The 17,767-nt window shown below is 36.2% G+C and overlaps 1 protein-coding gene and 1 non-coding gene across 3 annotated transcripts in view; both read left to right on the forward strand.

The window, feature by feature from the left end:
• Nucleotides 1-17,767, forward strand: part of GTF2A1 (general transcription factor IIA subunit 1) — a 37,408-nt gene that overhangs the window by 6,671 nt on the left and 12,970 nt on the right. For both annotated transcript variants that reach the window (XM_077750811.1, XM_077750812.1), the window contains exons 3-7: nucleotides 6,933-7,137; nucleotides 8,885-8,949; nucleotides 12,392-12,467; nucleotides 13,575-13,708; nucleotides 16,637-16,957. In XM_077750811.1, the coding sequence (XP_077606937.1) occupies nucleotides 6,933-7,137; nucleotides 8,885-8,949; nucleotides 12,392-12,467; nucleotides 13,575-13,708; nucleotides 16,637-16,957 (801 nt within the window). The remainder of the gene's footprint in view (nucleotides 1-6,932; nucleotides 7,138-8,884; nucleotides 8,950-12,391; nucleotides 12,468-13,574; nucleotides 13,709-16,636; nucleotides 16,958-17,767) is intronic.
• Nucleotides 8,172-8,315, forward strand: LOC144220553 (small nucleolar RNA SNORA79). Its single transcript, XR_013331778.1, has one exon. It is a non-coding gene; the product is annotated as a small nucleolar RNA SNORA79 (small nucleolar RNA).

Raw genomic sequence — 17,767 nt, forward strand, 5'->3', positions numbered from 1 at the left:
TCACAAACTTTTATCAAAATCTTCCCTATTGCTATGGAAGATATAGTGGTGAGTTAGATTATGAATTAAGATGAGTAATGACTGTGCATATAATTTAAAGTTTAACTAGATAATGCTAGAAGGGAAGTGATTAAAAAAACAAATTTAACTCAGGGCACCAGTATGGCTCAGTCAGCTAAGTATCTGACTCTTGGCTTTAGCTCTGGTCATGATCTCACGGTTTGGTTTGTGAGTTCAAGCCCTACATTGGGCTCTGAACTGTCAGTGGGATTGTTTGGGATTCTCTCCCTCCCTCCCTCTCTCTGCCCCTCTCCTTGTGCACGTGCGCACTCTCTCTCCCTTTCTTTCCCCTTCCCTCTCAAAATAAACTTAAAAAAAAAAAATTCAACACAATTTTTGAGGTTATCTCTTGAAACACTATGGGCCTAATTTAATGAATAAACTATGGGAAATTAAAAAAAAATAGTCTTGGTTTTTTTTAATATATCTGTATATATTTTAAATATATATATATTAAAAAAATTTTTTTAATGTTTATATTTGAGAGAGAGAGAAAGACTGAGTTCAAGCTGGGGAGGGATAGAGAGAGAAAGAGACAGAATCTGAAGGAGGCTCCAGGCTCTGTCAGCACAGAGCCCAGTGTGGGGCTCAAACTCATGAGCTGTGAGATCATGACCTGAGCACAGAGCCCAGTGTGGGGCTCAAACTCATGAGCTCTTAGATCATGACCTGAGCTGAAGTTGGACATTTAATCAACTGAGCCACCCAGGCACCCCTTAAATATATTTTTTTACTGTTTATTTTTGAGAGAGACAGAGCACCAGTGGGGGAGGGGCATACAGAGAGAGAGAGAGAGAGAGAATCTGAAGCAGGTTCCGGGCTCTAAGCTGTCAGCACAAAGCCCAACACGGGGCTAGAACCTATGAACCGTGAGGCTGAGCCACCCAGGCGCCACATTTTTTAATCTATATTTGAATGTAAGTTGTGATTTGGATTGGTTGGTGATGGATGGGAATGACAGTCTAGAAATCCTCTTTAATGTGAGTGATAAAATCATCCTTCTTTCTACACTGTCAGACTTACCTATATCTAAACAGCAAATACTATAGGAGATCTAAAATATGGCCTCTCCTAAAATTAAAAACTCAGGAGACATGTTGGTGAGGATGTGGAGAAAGAGGAACACTTTTGCACTGCTGGTGGGAATGCAGCCTGGTGCAGTCACTGGAAAAACAGTACAGAGGTTCTTCAAAAAATTAAAAATAGAACTACTCTACAACTCAGCAATTCACTACTAGATGTTTATCCAAAGGATACAAAAATGCTGATGAAGGGGCACTTGCACCCCAATGTTTAGAGCAGCACTATCAACAATAGCCAAATTATGGAAGGAGTCCCAAATGTCCCTTGACTGATGACTGGATAAAGATGTGGTTTGTGTGCATATATATACATACACAAACATATATTATATACAATATTCCACACACAATGGAATATTACTCAGTGATCAAAAAATGAAAGCTTGTCGTTTGCAACAATGTGGATGGATCTAGAGTATATTATGCTAAGCGAAGTAAGTCAGAGGAAAATAACATGATTTCACTCCTATATGGAATTTAAGAAACAAAACTGATGAACATAAGATAAAAAGAGAGGGAAGCAAACCATAAGAGATTCTTAAATATAGAGAACAAACTGAGGGTTGCTGGAGGGGTGTTGGATGGGGTGATGGGCTGTGACGGGCAGTAAGGAGAGCACTTGTTGGGATGAGCGCTGGGTGTTACATGTAAGTGATGAATCACTAAATTCAACTCCTGAAATCATCATTATACATACTCTTTGTTAATTAACTTGGATATAAATAAAATAAAAACATAAAATAAATAAAATATGGTCTCTTCTCTCAATAAAACAGTGAGAAAATTTTTCTCATTTGGAGGCAAATCTGAGACTCAGTTTATTTGTCTCTAGATCAGGTTTCTCAACCTTGGTGCTTCTGTGACTTGTTACTTCTTGTAGCAAGAAGCCTTGTAAGCAGCAAGCCTTGTAGAGGGCTGTTCTGTTCATTGCAGAATGTTGGTGGCATACTTGGCCTCTACCCTCTAGATGCCAATAGCACCCTTCATTTCTGACAACCAAAAATGCCTCCATGCATTGCCAGATGTCCCTGGGGGACAAAACCACCCCTGATCGAGAACCAGTATTCTAAATATATTCTAGTTCTATATAAATACTTGGGTCATAACTTGAACAATAATCCATTATTCCACTTCATTTGTATTTGTGGAAAACTCTGTTCCCCAACCCCATTTCAAGGGAGCCCATAAATGCATTTGTCTTGTGTTTTATTCAGGAGCTAGACATTTTGTGAAAGTAGAATCCTTTAGAATTTCTAGCCTAGCAGACTGCCAGGAAGTAGATTGATCACACATTTTTAGATCAAAAAATAGACTCGGAGGGAATATGTATGCTTTGACAGGGTCATTTATCACAGGCTAGAGACTTGAACCTAGGCCTGTCTCCAGATGACATACCATACTTACCAGGAAAAAGAAAGGTACCAGGGTTGTGACTAGGCCTGCTCTGATAACAGCCATATAGTGTAGAGATTAGAAACTTGGACTAGAGCTGGGATTAGGGTAAGGCAAGCAGGGTGCCTTCTCATTCTCATAGTCCAGGCCTAATTGGGAACGGTGGAGTCAGACTGCCTTGATGATTCTTCATTTTTGCCTGCTTTTAGTTGATGGTCTTGGATAAGTTACATTACTTCTTACTCCTGGGTTCTTTTGCTGTAAAAAAGGAGCTAGTAACAATGTCAGTGTTCTAGGATTTTGTAAAAATGAGTCTGTACCTATAAAGTAACTCACAAAGTGTACAGTAAGACTTTAGTATTCGTCAGGTTAACATCATATACAGATGTGTATCTGAGTCATTTGAGGAACAGAAAAAGGATTTTCTCTATGTCTAATTTCAGAGACCTGAAAAAGATGGCTGAAGTAGGATTGCCAGAAATAATAACTACTCTGTGGGAGGGAAAATAGTATAAGAAGGAAGAAAGCGAGTTCTTCCAATTCCTTAGCAAAATAAACAAATATGTAACTATTCAAAATTCTTGATTGTTAGTAGTATTAATAGGATTACTATTGCCAAAAATAATTTTGCATTGTTTATTTAATTTAAAAAATTTTTAATGTTTGTTTATTTTTGAGAGAGACCATGTGAGTGGGGGAGAGGCAGACACAGAATGCAAATCAGGCTCTAGGCTCTGAGCTGTCAGCACAGAGCCCAACTTGGGGCTCAAGCCCACAAAACCTGAGATCATGACCTGAGCTGAAGTCGGACGCTTAACTGACTGAGCCACCCAGGGACCCCTGCATTGTTTAGTTTAAATAGCTGATAATTTTTTAAAAAAATAGAATATCAAAAAATATTTTTGATAAATACAATTAAAATCATATAAAAGGAAATATTCAGCCAATTTGAACTTTGTATTATGTGATATTAAAGTTTAATGCCTAGTATTTATGGTACTGTGTTTATAATTTTTACATTGCTTAGAACAGTATTTGGTGCTTAGTAAATGTGGATTCTCCATGGACTACTCCCAACACCGGTTTCTTCTGTCTTTCCCCGCAACCTCCAGCAGTTGGAAACATGGGGTCATGCTTGCTTGTTTTACTGACTAGCGGGCAATTTCCAGGGAGGCAGGCAGTGATTTCACTGGGGCTATGTGACTTTGACATTTGCATTGTTTGGGGAATTTGTGAAGAAAGACTGCCAGTCGAGGGAGTAGTTTACTAAGATTTAGACATGAGATATGTACTCTGTATTCAGGGAACTGCAAGTTGTTGGACACTGGTAGGAAAATAAAGTTGTAGTAGCAGTTAGAGGTGACATATTCTGTATTAAGGAGCTTGATTTTTTTCTTAAAATGAGAAAGATTCTCTGGGGTGCTAGTTAAAACGCAGATTTTTGGACTTCTGCTCCAGATGATAGAGGGACAGTCTGACATTTGCTTTTTAATTCAATTATATTTTAAAAAAAATTAAATTGACATTTAACAACCCACTAAAGGCTACAGTATGCATTTTGAAAAGCATTGGTTTAGACATTAAAGTGACCTGGACAGGCTATTAAAATAGATTTTTGGCTCTATGCCAAGAGTTGCTGATTTAGTAGGTCTGAGGCGGAGCCTGAGAATTAGTATATCTAACAGTTTCTCAGGTGATGCTGATACTGTTTGTCCTAGGACCACATTTGGAGGACCACTGATTATTATAATAGAGGATAGATTGGAAAAACAAGTTTTCACTAGAATGTAGGCTCTGTGAGGAGAAGGATTTTTGTCAGGTTTGTTCACTCTCCGTTCTCAGTGCCTCTAATAGTGTTTAGTATATAGGAGATCTCAGTAATTGTAGAATTTATGACTTGATGTGGGGAGCTTGAAGGGCTTAGTCATTATAGTTCACAGTAGTACTGGTAGGAGGAGAGGACTTGAACCAGGGCCATAACAGTAAGGATAAATTGGAACAATCCTCTGGAAAGGATAGTGACAGTAATGATGAGGTGTTAGGTGGATTCTGAGCCATAGGCCTTTGACTTCAGAGGCGAGGTGAGTAGTACCCAGCGCTTAGCACATGATACAAAATTATTAATATTTGCCATTACCATGGAGGCTTCGGTGAAGTAATGTGATGGGTCAGATTACACTGGGTAGACCAATTGGAGGTCTACTAAAGCTTTCAATTTAAAAAATCATGGATTAAACAACTGTTTCTTATAGCATTAATTAATAATACTTTTTTTCTTAACTGTGCTTTTTGGCTCACCAGAGGCCAGGTTTTTTTTTAATTTAGACTCTTTTTTTTTTTTATGTTTATTTTAGAGGGTGGGGCAGGGGCACAGAGAAAGGGAGACACAGAATCTGAAGCACTCTCCAGGCTCTGAGCTGTCAGCACACATCCTGACACAGGGCTTGAACTCATGAACCGTGAGATCATGACCTGAGACAAAGTCAGACGCTTAACTGAGCCACCAAGGTGCTTCAGTTTTAGAACAGACAAAAGAAGTGTGGAAGGTTTGGGTGAGTGCAGACTGTTTGGGAGCCTTACTATGTAATATGTTAGTTGGAATGTGTTTTATTCAATGTGTAGGGGTCCATTTTGCCTTGCATGCTATGCTAGATGCCTCCCTATGGAGATGAACCAGATGCACCATGGGCTCCCAGAAAATCATTCTTTGTTACCCTGGAAAAAACTCTAGCTGTTTTCAATCTGAGATTTTTCAGACTTCCATTTCTTAGCTTTTGAAAGTGAGTTTAGACATAACTGAACTTATTCTCTTTTTAGATGAGGAAAATGCCCAAGAAAGAAAAATAATCCGTCCACAAAGCTGAATAGTGGTCAGACTAGGACTAAGTGGGTTCCTGACTTCTGGTGTAATGTTCTGTTACACAATACCACAACCACCATAATGAAAACTAACATTTATTGGTGACTGACTTTATGTTAGACTCTGATAAATGTTTTATGTGAATATGTATTGAGACCTCACAGCCAATTACAAGATAGATATTATTACTGTCTCTGTAAGAATAGTCTTCAGGCAGGTCTAAATACTGAGCCTGTTAGGGGAATGTTTGCTTTGGGAAATTAACCTTTAATTTACTTTTTCAGCAAGCCATTAGAGCTGTGCTGGAATTGTTATTAGCATGTAGCTACAAGTATAGAATTTCTAGGACAGTTGGAAGTGTCAGGAGATTATAAAAATCTTTGTATTGGTAAAGGTAGATTCTTGAAGGATCTGATAGAACCTTCAGGTGATTTAGGCAATGTTCCAAGAGCATATCCTAGGGGAGAAAACAAAGTATGTGTAGGTGCTTGTATACAAAATGACTGAACTAAATTTCATTTGTATATTTAAAGAACAGTTTGTTCCTTTCTTGGGCAGTTTCTCATAAGAGTTGAGGCTCTCTAGATTGAACACTAAATCTGGTAGAGAGGAAATGTGTTAAATAGAAGGATGAAATAGTCATAAATACTTTATTTTCTGTCTTCCTATTGCCCACGTCTTGATCCCCCCCCCATCATAAAAGCTGTCCTATGGTGTGATGAGAATATGGATGGAGAAAAGCAAAAAATGGTTGTCATTTCTTGTCATGATGGAAGATGGGAATTTCAAAAGGTGTGGAAGGTTGAGAGTGCCTCTGAAAGCTGTAGGCATTGCTGCTGCTTTATCCTTGTGTAGAATTGGACAGATGGAAAGTTAGACTTTTCTAACTTGAGGATTGCCTGTATGATGTTTCTCATTGTTCAAATCAGGAGAAGATGAATTTATGTTTTGCATATATAATTTAAAAGTCAGATATTTCATTAAAGAGATTTCCATAAAAATAGTAAATAGTTGATATTACAAAAGGATAATCTTTGGTTATTAATAAACTGCTTCTGTGGAACTCTGCCTGGAATTAATATAGAAAGTTTGAAGATATAAAAAGAAAATTCTTCAGTACTTAAGATAGCAAAAAAAGAAATTTGATACTTTTTAAATGTTTGAGAGAGTGCACAGGCAGGAGAGAGAGAGGGGGAGAGAGAGAGAGAGAGAGAGAGAGAGAGAGAGGGAGAATGAATCTCAAGCAGGCTCTGTGCTGAGCATGTAGACCAAAACATGAGCTCATGACTTGAGCCAAAATCAAGAGTAGGATGCTCAACGGACTGAGCCACCCAGGTGCCCCTGAAATTTGATACTTTAAAAATTAATTTTCCTTCTTGCATTCACTTGGCTAAGAATTAGGGGTTGGTTTATTTTCTGGTTGTGTCAATTTTGAAAATGGAAAAATTTTATAAATAGACCAATAAAATATGTTTTGTCCACGTGTTTGAATTTATCTTACCTGACGTTCATTTAGAATATTCTTTTCTTTTCCTTAGTTGTGGGAGAATAAACTAATGCAGTCTAGGGCAGTCGATGGGTTTCATTCAGAAGAACAGCAGCTTTTACTGCAAGTTCAACAGCAACATCAACCTCAGCAACAGCAGCATCACCACCACCACCACCATCAGCAAACTCAACCACAGCAGACAGTACCTCAGCAAGCGCAGACCCAGCAGGTCCTCATTCCTGCATCACAGCAAGGTGACACTGGGTATCTTTTTCTACTTACAACCTGGAATTGAAATTTGTCATTTTCAAAGAAGAGAAATCCTCTAGGCTTTTCCTTTCTATTGGCTGAGGGATTGGAGTATATATATTTACAGACAAATTTTATATAAAATGTGGATTCTATTTTTATAGTAATGGTAAACAAGTAGTTAACTAATTGAGAGCCAAAGATGATATTCCGATAAGTGTATTAATACTTTTGAGAAGTCTACATATTGGTGGTTTTCCTACAGTAAGTCAGATCTATTAAGGTTTATTTAAGGGTTTCATTATTTTATACAGAAAAATCATTATCTACTGTTTTTCATTATCTACTTTCTTAATAAAATTGATTTACTCCTGCAAAGACCTATTTGAGTTTAGTTTTTATAAATATATCTGAATGTTGGAGGATTTTTGTAATGATGGCAGTCTGAAATTTCAATTCCCTAGTAATTTATGTAAATCTAAACTGACTGATTAGATTTCAAGTAAAGAGTGTATATATAACGTAATTTATATTACTTGGTTTAAAGGCAAGAAAAACCAAGTATTTATAGACTGTGCCCATAGTGCTTTGTACTATGCAAGTAATTTTATAGATTTTGTTTCACTGAAGCTTTACAAAAGGCTTTGTGAAGTAGCTCTTCCAACATTTAAATGCTAAGGAAAATTTGGGCCTTGAAAAGGCTAAGAAGCTTGGCCTGTTGCATGTAAAAAGTATTTTCTGCCGTGACAAACATGTATTTAGTTATGAAACTTCCCAAGCATTTGAGTTTTGTAAATCTTGTTATTGGAGAGGAGAATGAAGGTAAATGAAAAGTTTTATTTCAGGGTAACAGTTTAGTTACCCATTTGCCTCATTGGAGAGTATCTGAGAATATACTTAAGACTTAAAATTGATAGTGGTACATAGTAAGTGATGTCCAGAAGAAATATTTTGGGGTTATTTTATTGTTATGCCGAATAACACTTTTAATATTTTATTCTATATCTGCATCAAATAATTTTATCCTTTTCATCTGTTTTGATGACTGTTCCTCCTATTGCCTTCAGGCCTGGCACTAGGATTTTAGGTCATCATAAATTAAATTTTGATTTTCTTCACTCAGAGAATATTAGGATAATGGGATTATCTGTTTATTCTCTGAAATTTGCGGAATCAAACACTTAATTCCTTTTATACTTATGTAGTATTTCTGATTTATAGTTTTAAAAACATTGTTGGAAGTAACTTAAGATTCTGGCAGCTGTTAAAGGAGATAAGAAGGCTGTGTAGATTTTTAAAAAACTACTTACAGTTTTTTTTGAGCTTATTCTTAATGGATTAATAATTCATTCCAACAGTAGTATCATTATATCAATAAACCAGTTCATGCTGAGTTAACAAGACAGGATTAAATTGTTTGATAATTTCCAGTTTAAGAATGAACAGAGCTATAGCTATAGCTATAGATATTAGGTATCTCACTGCTTCATGTTCCCAAATTCCCTTGTATCCTTATGTATTGTTACTTAAATCTTTTTTTAATTGATGTTTTTTTCTAGTATAAGATGGGTATGTCACAGCTGTTACTTAACAGATATTTATAACATTCTGAGATATCAAATGGGTGAATGCATTTGAATGCAGAAAATGTGAAAAAAATTTTCAGCATTGTATAGCATTCTTAGGATTATGAAACAGCCTCATGGTTCCTTATTTGCATGTTTGTGTGGTTTTTTTTTTTCTTTTTACTAGCTGCGGCACCACAGGTTATAGTTCCTGACTCTAAGCTGATACAACATATGAATGCATCAAATATGGTATGACTCAAAACATAGCACTTTACTTGGCTCTACTTACTGTAACTCAAAATTGTGATTATGCCTGGATATGTTTGTATTAACAACCTGAAGTTTAGTCAAGATTTGAGCAAAATGGCTGTTTAAATTTCGTTTCCTAAATTGAGTAGCTAATCTAAAGTTTAGCTTGATACTTAGACATTGAGGTTCATAAAATTATACAGTTTGATGTTGAAAATACCAAAAGAATGGTGCTTTGTGAGAGCTGTTTCATTTCATGCTATTTTTGAAAAATAGGTTTTGAGACCTACTAGACATACTGTGCCAATTATAGCTCTGTTTCAGAAGACCCATTAATTGCAAGAGGTCAAGAATGCTAAGAATTATAAGCTTTAAAAATGAAAATGAACTGTTTGGCTGGTTCAAGATAACTGTTTTTAAGATCAAACTTTAAAAAATTTTGCTCTGATTTAACTATAGCATAGCCTTTTAAGATTTATTACAATGTGTAGATTACTACTTTAAAGTGCATTTTAACCAGTTGAGTTTATTCTGCATTAGTCTTTTGATATTTCTAAGGGATATTCACTGAACAGAAATTCTCAATTTTCACATTTCACTTAGGGCATACAGTGTTTCCCATCAAATATAGTACCATAAAAAACACCTTTTCAGATCTTTAGAGAATCTTTCCCTATGTACTTAAAGTTTTTTAAAATAAAACATTAAAATAAAGTCTTATTAGAATAGTTATTCTAGCACTTTATTATAAATGGCTTTTCTTTGTTCTGTTTACTATATATAGACTGTTAGTGATGTCTCAGTTCTAACATTTCATTCTTAAATTCAGCCAAATCTCTTTATTCAAAGGCAAGAGTCATTTTTAAAAGAATCTCTTAACTTAGTGCCAGCAGTGAGATTTTTTTTTCCAGATAGTAGTTTTTTTTTTTTTTTAACGGAAAAGCAGTTATTTTAAAATATCTCTTCTGTTTGGTGAGTGATGAGTAGTGAACCTCACAGCTCATTTGTGATTGGTAAGCCAGCTGGGAAACAGGGCTCACCTACTAGACAAATGACTCCTTTTAAAATACACTAGCCTTATAAATTTATAACTTGACAGAATTACAAATTTTTGCATGATAGTGGAAATTACAGTTTCTAAATTCACACAAAAAAATCAAGCATTCTATTTGTACTTCCAGTTAAAGTTGCTGGAATTAATTCTTTCTGCATGAAAATCACAAAATTCTGGTCTTTCATGGAATCACAAGAATTTTTATCATTCAAAAACTTCCATTTCAGGTCTAAGACCCCAATTCTTTTTTTCACCTCTACCCTTAAAAATAAACGTCTCGCTGTAGGATGTTTATTGCAGTTGGTAGTTGGTACTGTTGAGACTGTTTCCTAGGAAATAACTTGGGTCATTTTAAAACCAAATTTTGTAGAATCACTTGGAGTAGGCTCATCTGACTTTCTAAGAATTTTAAGTGTTTGCAAGGGAATTCTGAATTAAAATTGTGTTTAAAGAGAGTGGGGCAAAATCAGTAGCCCATCTCTTAAATGTTTTTTACATCTCCTCGATTCTAAAAATCATGTGTTTAAACAGATCATAGGTCAGAAACATAAATCAATAAAATACATTAGCATATATGTTTTAGTATTTTACTTGATGTTTTCAGTCATTCTGAAACATAATCACTGTAGGCTCTTTACAAATAAAAGGTTTTTGGGTTTTGTTTGTTTGCATTATTCCCAATTAGAAGACAGCTATTAAAAACAGTTTTGGTGCACCTGGGTGGCTCAGTCAGTCATGTGTCCAACTCTTGGTTTTGGCTCAGGTCCTGATCTCACTGTGTTGTGAGTTTGAGCCCCATGTCAGGCTCTGTGATGACAGTGCAGAGCCTGCTTGGGATTCTCTGTCTCCCTCTCTTCTCTCCTCCTCCCCCACGTGTGTGTTCCCTCCCTCCCTCCCTCTCTCTCTCTCTCTCTCTCTCCCCCCCTTCCCCTCTCTTCCCCTCCCTCCCCTTCCTCTGTTTGTGTGCACGCTCTCTCTCTCAAAATAAATACACTTTAAAAATATTACAAAACAAAACAGGACCTTCTATCAAACCAGTTTTGCATTCTTTTTTTTTTAACATTTTTTTAAATATATTTTTTAAATTTTATTTCTAGGAGAGAGAGAGAGACAGCGTGAGCAGGAGAGGGTCAGAGAGAGAGGGAGTCACAGACTTTGAAACAGGCTCCAGGCTCTGAGCTGGCAGTCAGCACAGAGCCCGACGCGGGGCTCAAACCCACGAACCGCGAGATCATGACCTAAGCGAAGTTGGACGCTTAACTGACTAAGCCACCCAGGCGCCCCAAACCAGTTTTGCATTATTCTAATGCTATCTCATACTAAATACAAGAATAAACTTTCAGTAGATATCAGTAAAAGTGGTTTATGTTTGTATGGTATGTCACTCCACAAATATTTATTGGTAGCAACTTCAATGTGCAGAGGTGTGCAGGTGGTTATTGTGTCATGTATTCTGTATAGAAACTATAGTTGTCACTTTGCCAGTAGAGGGAGACCTATTAATCTTTAAAAATATGAACTATACGCCTTTAATATGTTTTTTAATGCTTATTTTTGAGAGAGAGAGAGAGAGATAGAATGTTTCTCAGAATGAATTGGGAAAGAGCAGAGAGAGAGGGAGACAGAATGTGAAGCAGGCTCCCTGCTGTCAGCACAGAGCCCAGTGTGGGTCTCTAACCCACAAGCTGTGAGATCGTGACCAAAGCCAAAGTCTGACGCTTAAGTGACTGAGCCACCCAGGTGCCCCTAGGCCCTTCGTATTTCTCAGTAATATTTCTCAGTAGTAAATGGCTGTTAATGTATTCCTCAGACTTAGATTACCTTTCATTTGCCTGTAGCGACCAGATTTATTTTAAAATAAATGAAATGTATTTCATGAAGAAAACCTGGCGGGGTATAGTTGTATTCTGGGGACATAGTGGGAATTTGAGGCTTTAGGTGTAGAAATTACTTAGGCCAATTAAATGGCAACAAGAAGCACATTTTCTTTTTCTAATGTTTATTTTTGAGAGAGTGCGCCATGCAAGCGGGAGAGGGGCAGAGAGTGGGAGACAGAGGATCTAAAGCAGGCCCTGCACTGACGGTGAAGAGCCTGATGAGGGACTCGAATCCACAAACCATGAGATCATGACCTGAGCCAAAGTCGGACACTTAACTGACTAAGCCACCCAGGCGCTTCATATTATTCTACTTCATTGAAGTACTTAAGCAAAGCATTTAGGCCAGGTAGTTTTTATTGGATCATTTTATAAAATGGGATTTATTTTAGTATACCCTAAACAGTAAACTTCAAATGCTATTAAAATGTGCGAGAGTTAAACTGAGGTACTATTTTGCCCATATGTGGTTTTGATTTTTTTCTTTTGTTTGTTTTTTTTTTCTTTTCAGAGCGCTGCTGCTACAGCTGCTACCTTGGCACTCCCTGCAGGTGTGACTCCTGTTCAACAGATACTAACAAATTCAGGTAATTAGGAATAACAGAACCATTATTTATATGTATAACGTAGAAAATTGTACCATCTAGTCTTTGTTTTGGACTCATTGAAAAAAAAATCAGTGTTTCTTTTATGATTTAGCTTATTAGGTTATTAAAATAAGATCGAGTGCTATAGTACATTAAATGATAATTATTGCTGAGGATGTAGTAGAGCAGATGAGAATTGCACTTGAGCTTTTGATCTGTGAGAATCCTATTTATTGAATGAAGTATGATTATATAGGAATACATAGATTTTTGTCAAACACCTTTAACTTGCCAAATAAGTTAAACTTTACTCGTTTGAATAAATTTGTGATACCAAACTAAATCCTGTAATGCTCTGTTTTAATAGCATCTTTGAATAGACAAAATTTACTTGGGATTTTTGGCATATTAAGGTTGGAAGAATTTATATGGATTTTAACTATTTCTGTAATCTTAATTATACAATTTCTTACTATTTTGTTAAAATTCTAAATTTGTAAACTTGCTACATATTTTTAAACATGTAATTGTTGTTTTTTAGTTAATAAAAGATTCTGCGTCATCTAAAACAGCAAAGAGAGGGATTCACTTCTGTGTGTATAAGCCAGGCATACAGTTAGGATTATGTGGCATTGATAATTGGTTCAGCAAGCTTTGATTGTTTTTAAGCATTTTGAAACTAAGTACCCTGGTGCTTTGGCTCAAGATGTTAATGAACTCTTAAAACTTTCATGTCTTGAAAGCTTTAAAAACAAAGTGCCCCTGAAAACATCTAATCTTCCATGACTCCTAACATGTTAGTAAAGATAATTTAAACTTCTAATCAACTCATAATCTATTGTTAAAACTTTATTCGAAAAGAGTTTTATGAGGATGATAAGTAAGGAAAAGAAAACATTTTAAGCAATGTATTTGAACATGGAGGGAAGTGAAGAAGGTAAGGATTATAGTTTATTGGGTATGGGTGATAACCCTTAATAAAATTATTAGATTTCTTATTTGAGAATTACTAGGACATTTTGGTGGTTTGACATTTACCATGAATTCATTTATTTTGAGATGGTCACTGCTAAAATGGTAACTTGTAATTCATATGTTTTGTTTTAGGCCAGCTTCTTCAAGTAGTCCGAGCAGCCAATGGTGCCCAGTATATCTTTCAGCCTCAGCAGTCAGTGGTTCTACAACAACAAGTTATACCACAAATGCAGCCTGGTGGAGTACAAGCTCCTGTTATACAGCAGGTAATAGAGTCCTAAGTTATGATCACCAGGGGGTGCTTTTTCTTTTTCTGTATGAATTCTCTGGGTGGTTCCCTTTCTTTTGCCCATGGCTTTATCTTTATGAATGCTTAGATGATTCTCCAGTACTATACATCCTACCATTCTAAATTCCTCCTGTATACCTCACAGCTTAACTTACATTCAATATGTTTAAGTTGTGATTATCCTTACTTATCTTTCATCATCCCTCTGACCATGCTTTTTGGTCAGTGGCACCACTCTCCATACAGCTACCACACCTCCCAAGTTATCTGGCATTTATTCAACAAATATTTACTGTGTAGGTATGTATCAGAGTCTTGGCAAGGGGCTAGAGATTTAAGAATGAACAGAGCAGACATGAATCTAGTTTCATGAAGCTTATGCTTTTTCTGGAAGTGGGTGTGGAGTATGGGATCCTTCCTTTCCTTTACCTTTAATATGCAAGGTATCAGAGCCCTACCAATTCTTAATAGCTCCTTTTTTTCCCAACTGTAGTTTTAACATGTTTGCAGTTCCTTAATATGTTTGAAACTATTTTTCTTTTCTCTATTTTTCTTTTCTCAGATGCTCTTGACAATTCCTTAATTCATGCTTTTTAAATTTCTCATTTAAAATACTGTTATCTCTCAATACCATGTATATGCACTAAATACTATGTATAAAATGTGAACATGTGTTTATATATACATATATATACACACTATATACATACATATACACACATAAGTATACACATTATAATACTATAATATTACCCTTCTAATTGATTTCCTTGACTCTAGTTGTGTGGCTTCCTAATCTGTTACTCTGTATTTATAGTTATTTTTCTAAAAATCTTAAACTCTTTTAATAATTTCTCACTGCCTGTTGCAAAATCTAAACTCAGCATGGTTCACAGGATCTTTGGGGTTTTTTTGAATCTTGTTTTTTTGTTCTCTTCAGTTTTATTTCTTGCCATAATAGTCGTTGTCTGTTTCAGTTGCTGTTTAGATCAGAATTAAATATTTATATCTACTTGTGTGCCAGGCATTAAACTCTTACACTATGAAGACAAAGAGGAAAGAGAAGTGGTTATTTTCTTTTTTTTTAAATTTTTTTTTTTTTAATGTTTTATTTATTTCTAGGAGAGAGAGAGAGAGAGAAAGCGTGAGCAAGGGAGGGTCAGAGAGAGAGGGAGTCACAGACTCTGAAACAGGCTCCAGGCTCTGAGCTGGCAGTCAGCACAGAGCCCGATGCGGGGCTCGAACCCACAAACCGCGAGATCATGACCTAAGCGAAAGTCGGACGCTTAACCGACTAAGCCACCCAGGCTCCCCAAGAAATGGTTATTTTCTTGAAGAACTTAGGTACTTTAAAAAAGAGACACATAAATACATAATGTGTGTATAATAGTATAATGATAGAAGTAAGATCAGAGAAGTATTAATTCAGTTGATTTATAGCTTTCCAGATTTTCTCCTGCTATTGGGTTTCACTTGATATTATTATTCCACTTGGAATGTCCTTTGGCCTTCCTTCTAGCAACGCCCTCCACTCCCCACCCCACCCCCACCAACCAACCAATCAACCCACCGACCGACCAAATGGAAAAGCCTAGCTAACCTTACAAGCACAAATGAACTCAAGTATTAACCAACTAGGAAGGCGTCTCTGACCATACCTTGTCGCTCAAGCTGAATGTAATACTCTGTCCTGTGTTTTCATAACACCATATCGTACTTCTATTACACCTTTTATCTTTTTTTTTTTTTAAGTTTATTTACTTAGAGTACACAAGCAGGGGAGAGGCAGAGAGAAGGGGGGAGAGAGAGAATCCCAAGCAGGCTCTGCACTGTCACCATGGAGCCTGACACAGGGCTCTAACTCCAAAATCAAGAGTTGGATGCTCAACCGAGCCACCCAGACACCCTACATCTTCTATCTTCTTGAGTTGTTTTATTGCTTTGCCTATGCACCATTCGTCTGTAAACTTCTTAAGAGAAATATTGTCTTATTTTGCATTCCTTGAACCTAAAGGCAAGTAATTGTCATTCATTGTCTTTATTTATCACTAGGCAGTCTCTGCTTTTTATTTATTAAGAAGTATAATTTTATTTTACTTATATGTTTATTATAAAAGGTATAGTTAATATTTGTTGATATGTTCTTTTTGATTTGTGGTTTACCTTAGAATTCCAGAGGCAGAAGCTGAAAGGAACTTGAGAAATTGTCTGATCTGGTTGGTTGCATGATTAGAATAAGCTGAGAGCTTTAAACGATTAGATTTCATCTCAGACCAGTTAAATCAGAGTAATAGGAGCTGGGCATAAGTACCAGTATTTTTAAGATACCAAGTGGTTGTAATTTGCAGCCAGGGTTGAAAACCATTGGTCCTGGTATAACAGTGAAGTGACAAAAGCCAAGAGAGGTTAAGTGTCATGCCTCTCCTACATCTCTATCTGGGATCTTAGACAAAAACTAGGACCTAAGACTTCACATTTTCAGTGCAGTGTTCTCCACAGGGAGGCAGTATAACGTAATAATTAGGGCAGAGTCAGAAAGTCTAGATTAAAATTTTGCCTTTTAGTGACTGAAAGGTTGGTAAGTTACTATACCTCCCCATATATCAAGTAAATAAACTAATCTTATATGTAACTCTTAGTCTAGAATCTACCATGTGCATAGCAAGTGCTCAATAAATAGTTTCGGAAAATCTTTTTTCCTTCAGAAATTTGAATGGTAAAATGGAAGTGGATCAGTATACTAACTAGTTAAACAGTCCTTTTATGCTTTGATAGTTTTAACCGTGTGAGATATGGTCATTTTTGGTGATTCTTTAGCTTTTAGGCCTATTTCTGTGTAACACATAATAAAACCGAGTTACTTGGTCTTCATACTAGTTTCTCATAAGAATTTCTTTTGCCTTAGGTACTGGCCCCTCTGCCTGGAGGGATTTCACCACAGACAGGTGTCATCATTCAGCCACAGCAAATCTTATTTACAGGAAATAAGACTCAAGTTATACCTACAACAGTGCCTGCAGCGACACCGGCACAGGCACAGATAACTGCGACAGGCCAGCAGCAACCACAAGCCCAGCCTGCTCAGCCACAAGCTCCGTTGGTGTTACAGGTTGACGGAACTGGGGATACGTCATCTGAAGAAGATGAAGATGAAGAAGAAGACTATGATGATGACGAGGAGGAAGACAAAGAGAAAGATGGAGCTGAGGATGGGCAGGTAGAAGAAGTAAGTTTGTAATAAAAGCCTTGAAACGAGAAACTATTCAACCATTTCTTTTACCTGGTGCCAAACTGATGAGTTATATTCTATTTTTTGAGAGGCTGTTAAGGTTATTATACAGTATAGGATTTTAATATAAAGTTAGATTTTCTAACGTAATAAGGGTTTTAGATTATTCTGGTTGTATTTATCTTCATGAAGTATTGTTTCATATAGCTGGTAATAAAAAAATGTATATCAAATGGAGTTCTATTTATAAAGGGGGTGGAGACAGTGCAAGTAATTCTAATTTTCTGGCTTATGCATTCATGATGTGGTTTAACATATGACATTGGTAGAACAAATAAATACAGTTAATTTTTGCTTCAGTAATTAGAAAGGTATAGCAACATTTGGGAAGAGAGGAAGATTGAGGAAAAAGCTGAATGTGATACATGTCTTCATAATTTCCTTTTGGTCTATATTCCATACCAGTTCCTTACATCACCTTGCCTACTCTTAGTGTCCGTCATTAGTTAAACAAAGTATTTTTTCTTATTCTTCCTCCGTTTATATATTTCTAGAAGCATATATTTTTGTTTTCCTTAGTGTTCTTGCTTAGTTACTTGTGTTCAGGGTGATATTTGTCTTACCACAGTTTTCGTTGTTAATTGCTTTCTGCAGCCTAAGATGTAATTTTGCTTATATTAGTACAAAGTTCTTTAAATTATCTAATATTTTTTAAAAAATACTTTAAGATAAAAACATCCTTGTCCATATCTAGGTAAAAATAATCCAGTTTTATTAAAATCCTCTGAGTGCCCTTTCCCAATCCCT

Source organism: Crocuta crocuta, unplaced genomic scaffold, assembly GCF_008692635.1.
Source record: "Crocuta crocuta isolate KB4526 unplaced genomic scaffold, BGI_CrCroc_1.0 scaffold186, whole genome shotgun sequence".
In the NCBI taxonomy this organism is placed as follows: Eukaryota; Metazoa; Chordata; class Mammalia; order Carnivora; family Hyaenidae; genus Crocuta; species Crocuta crocuta.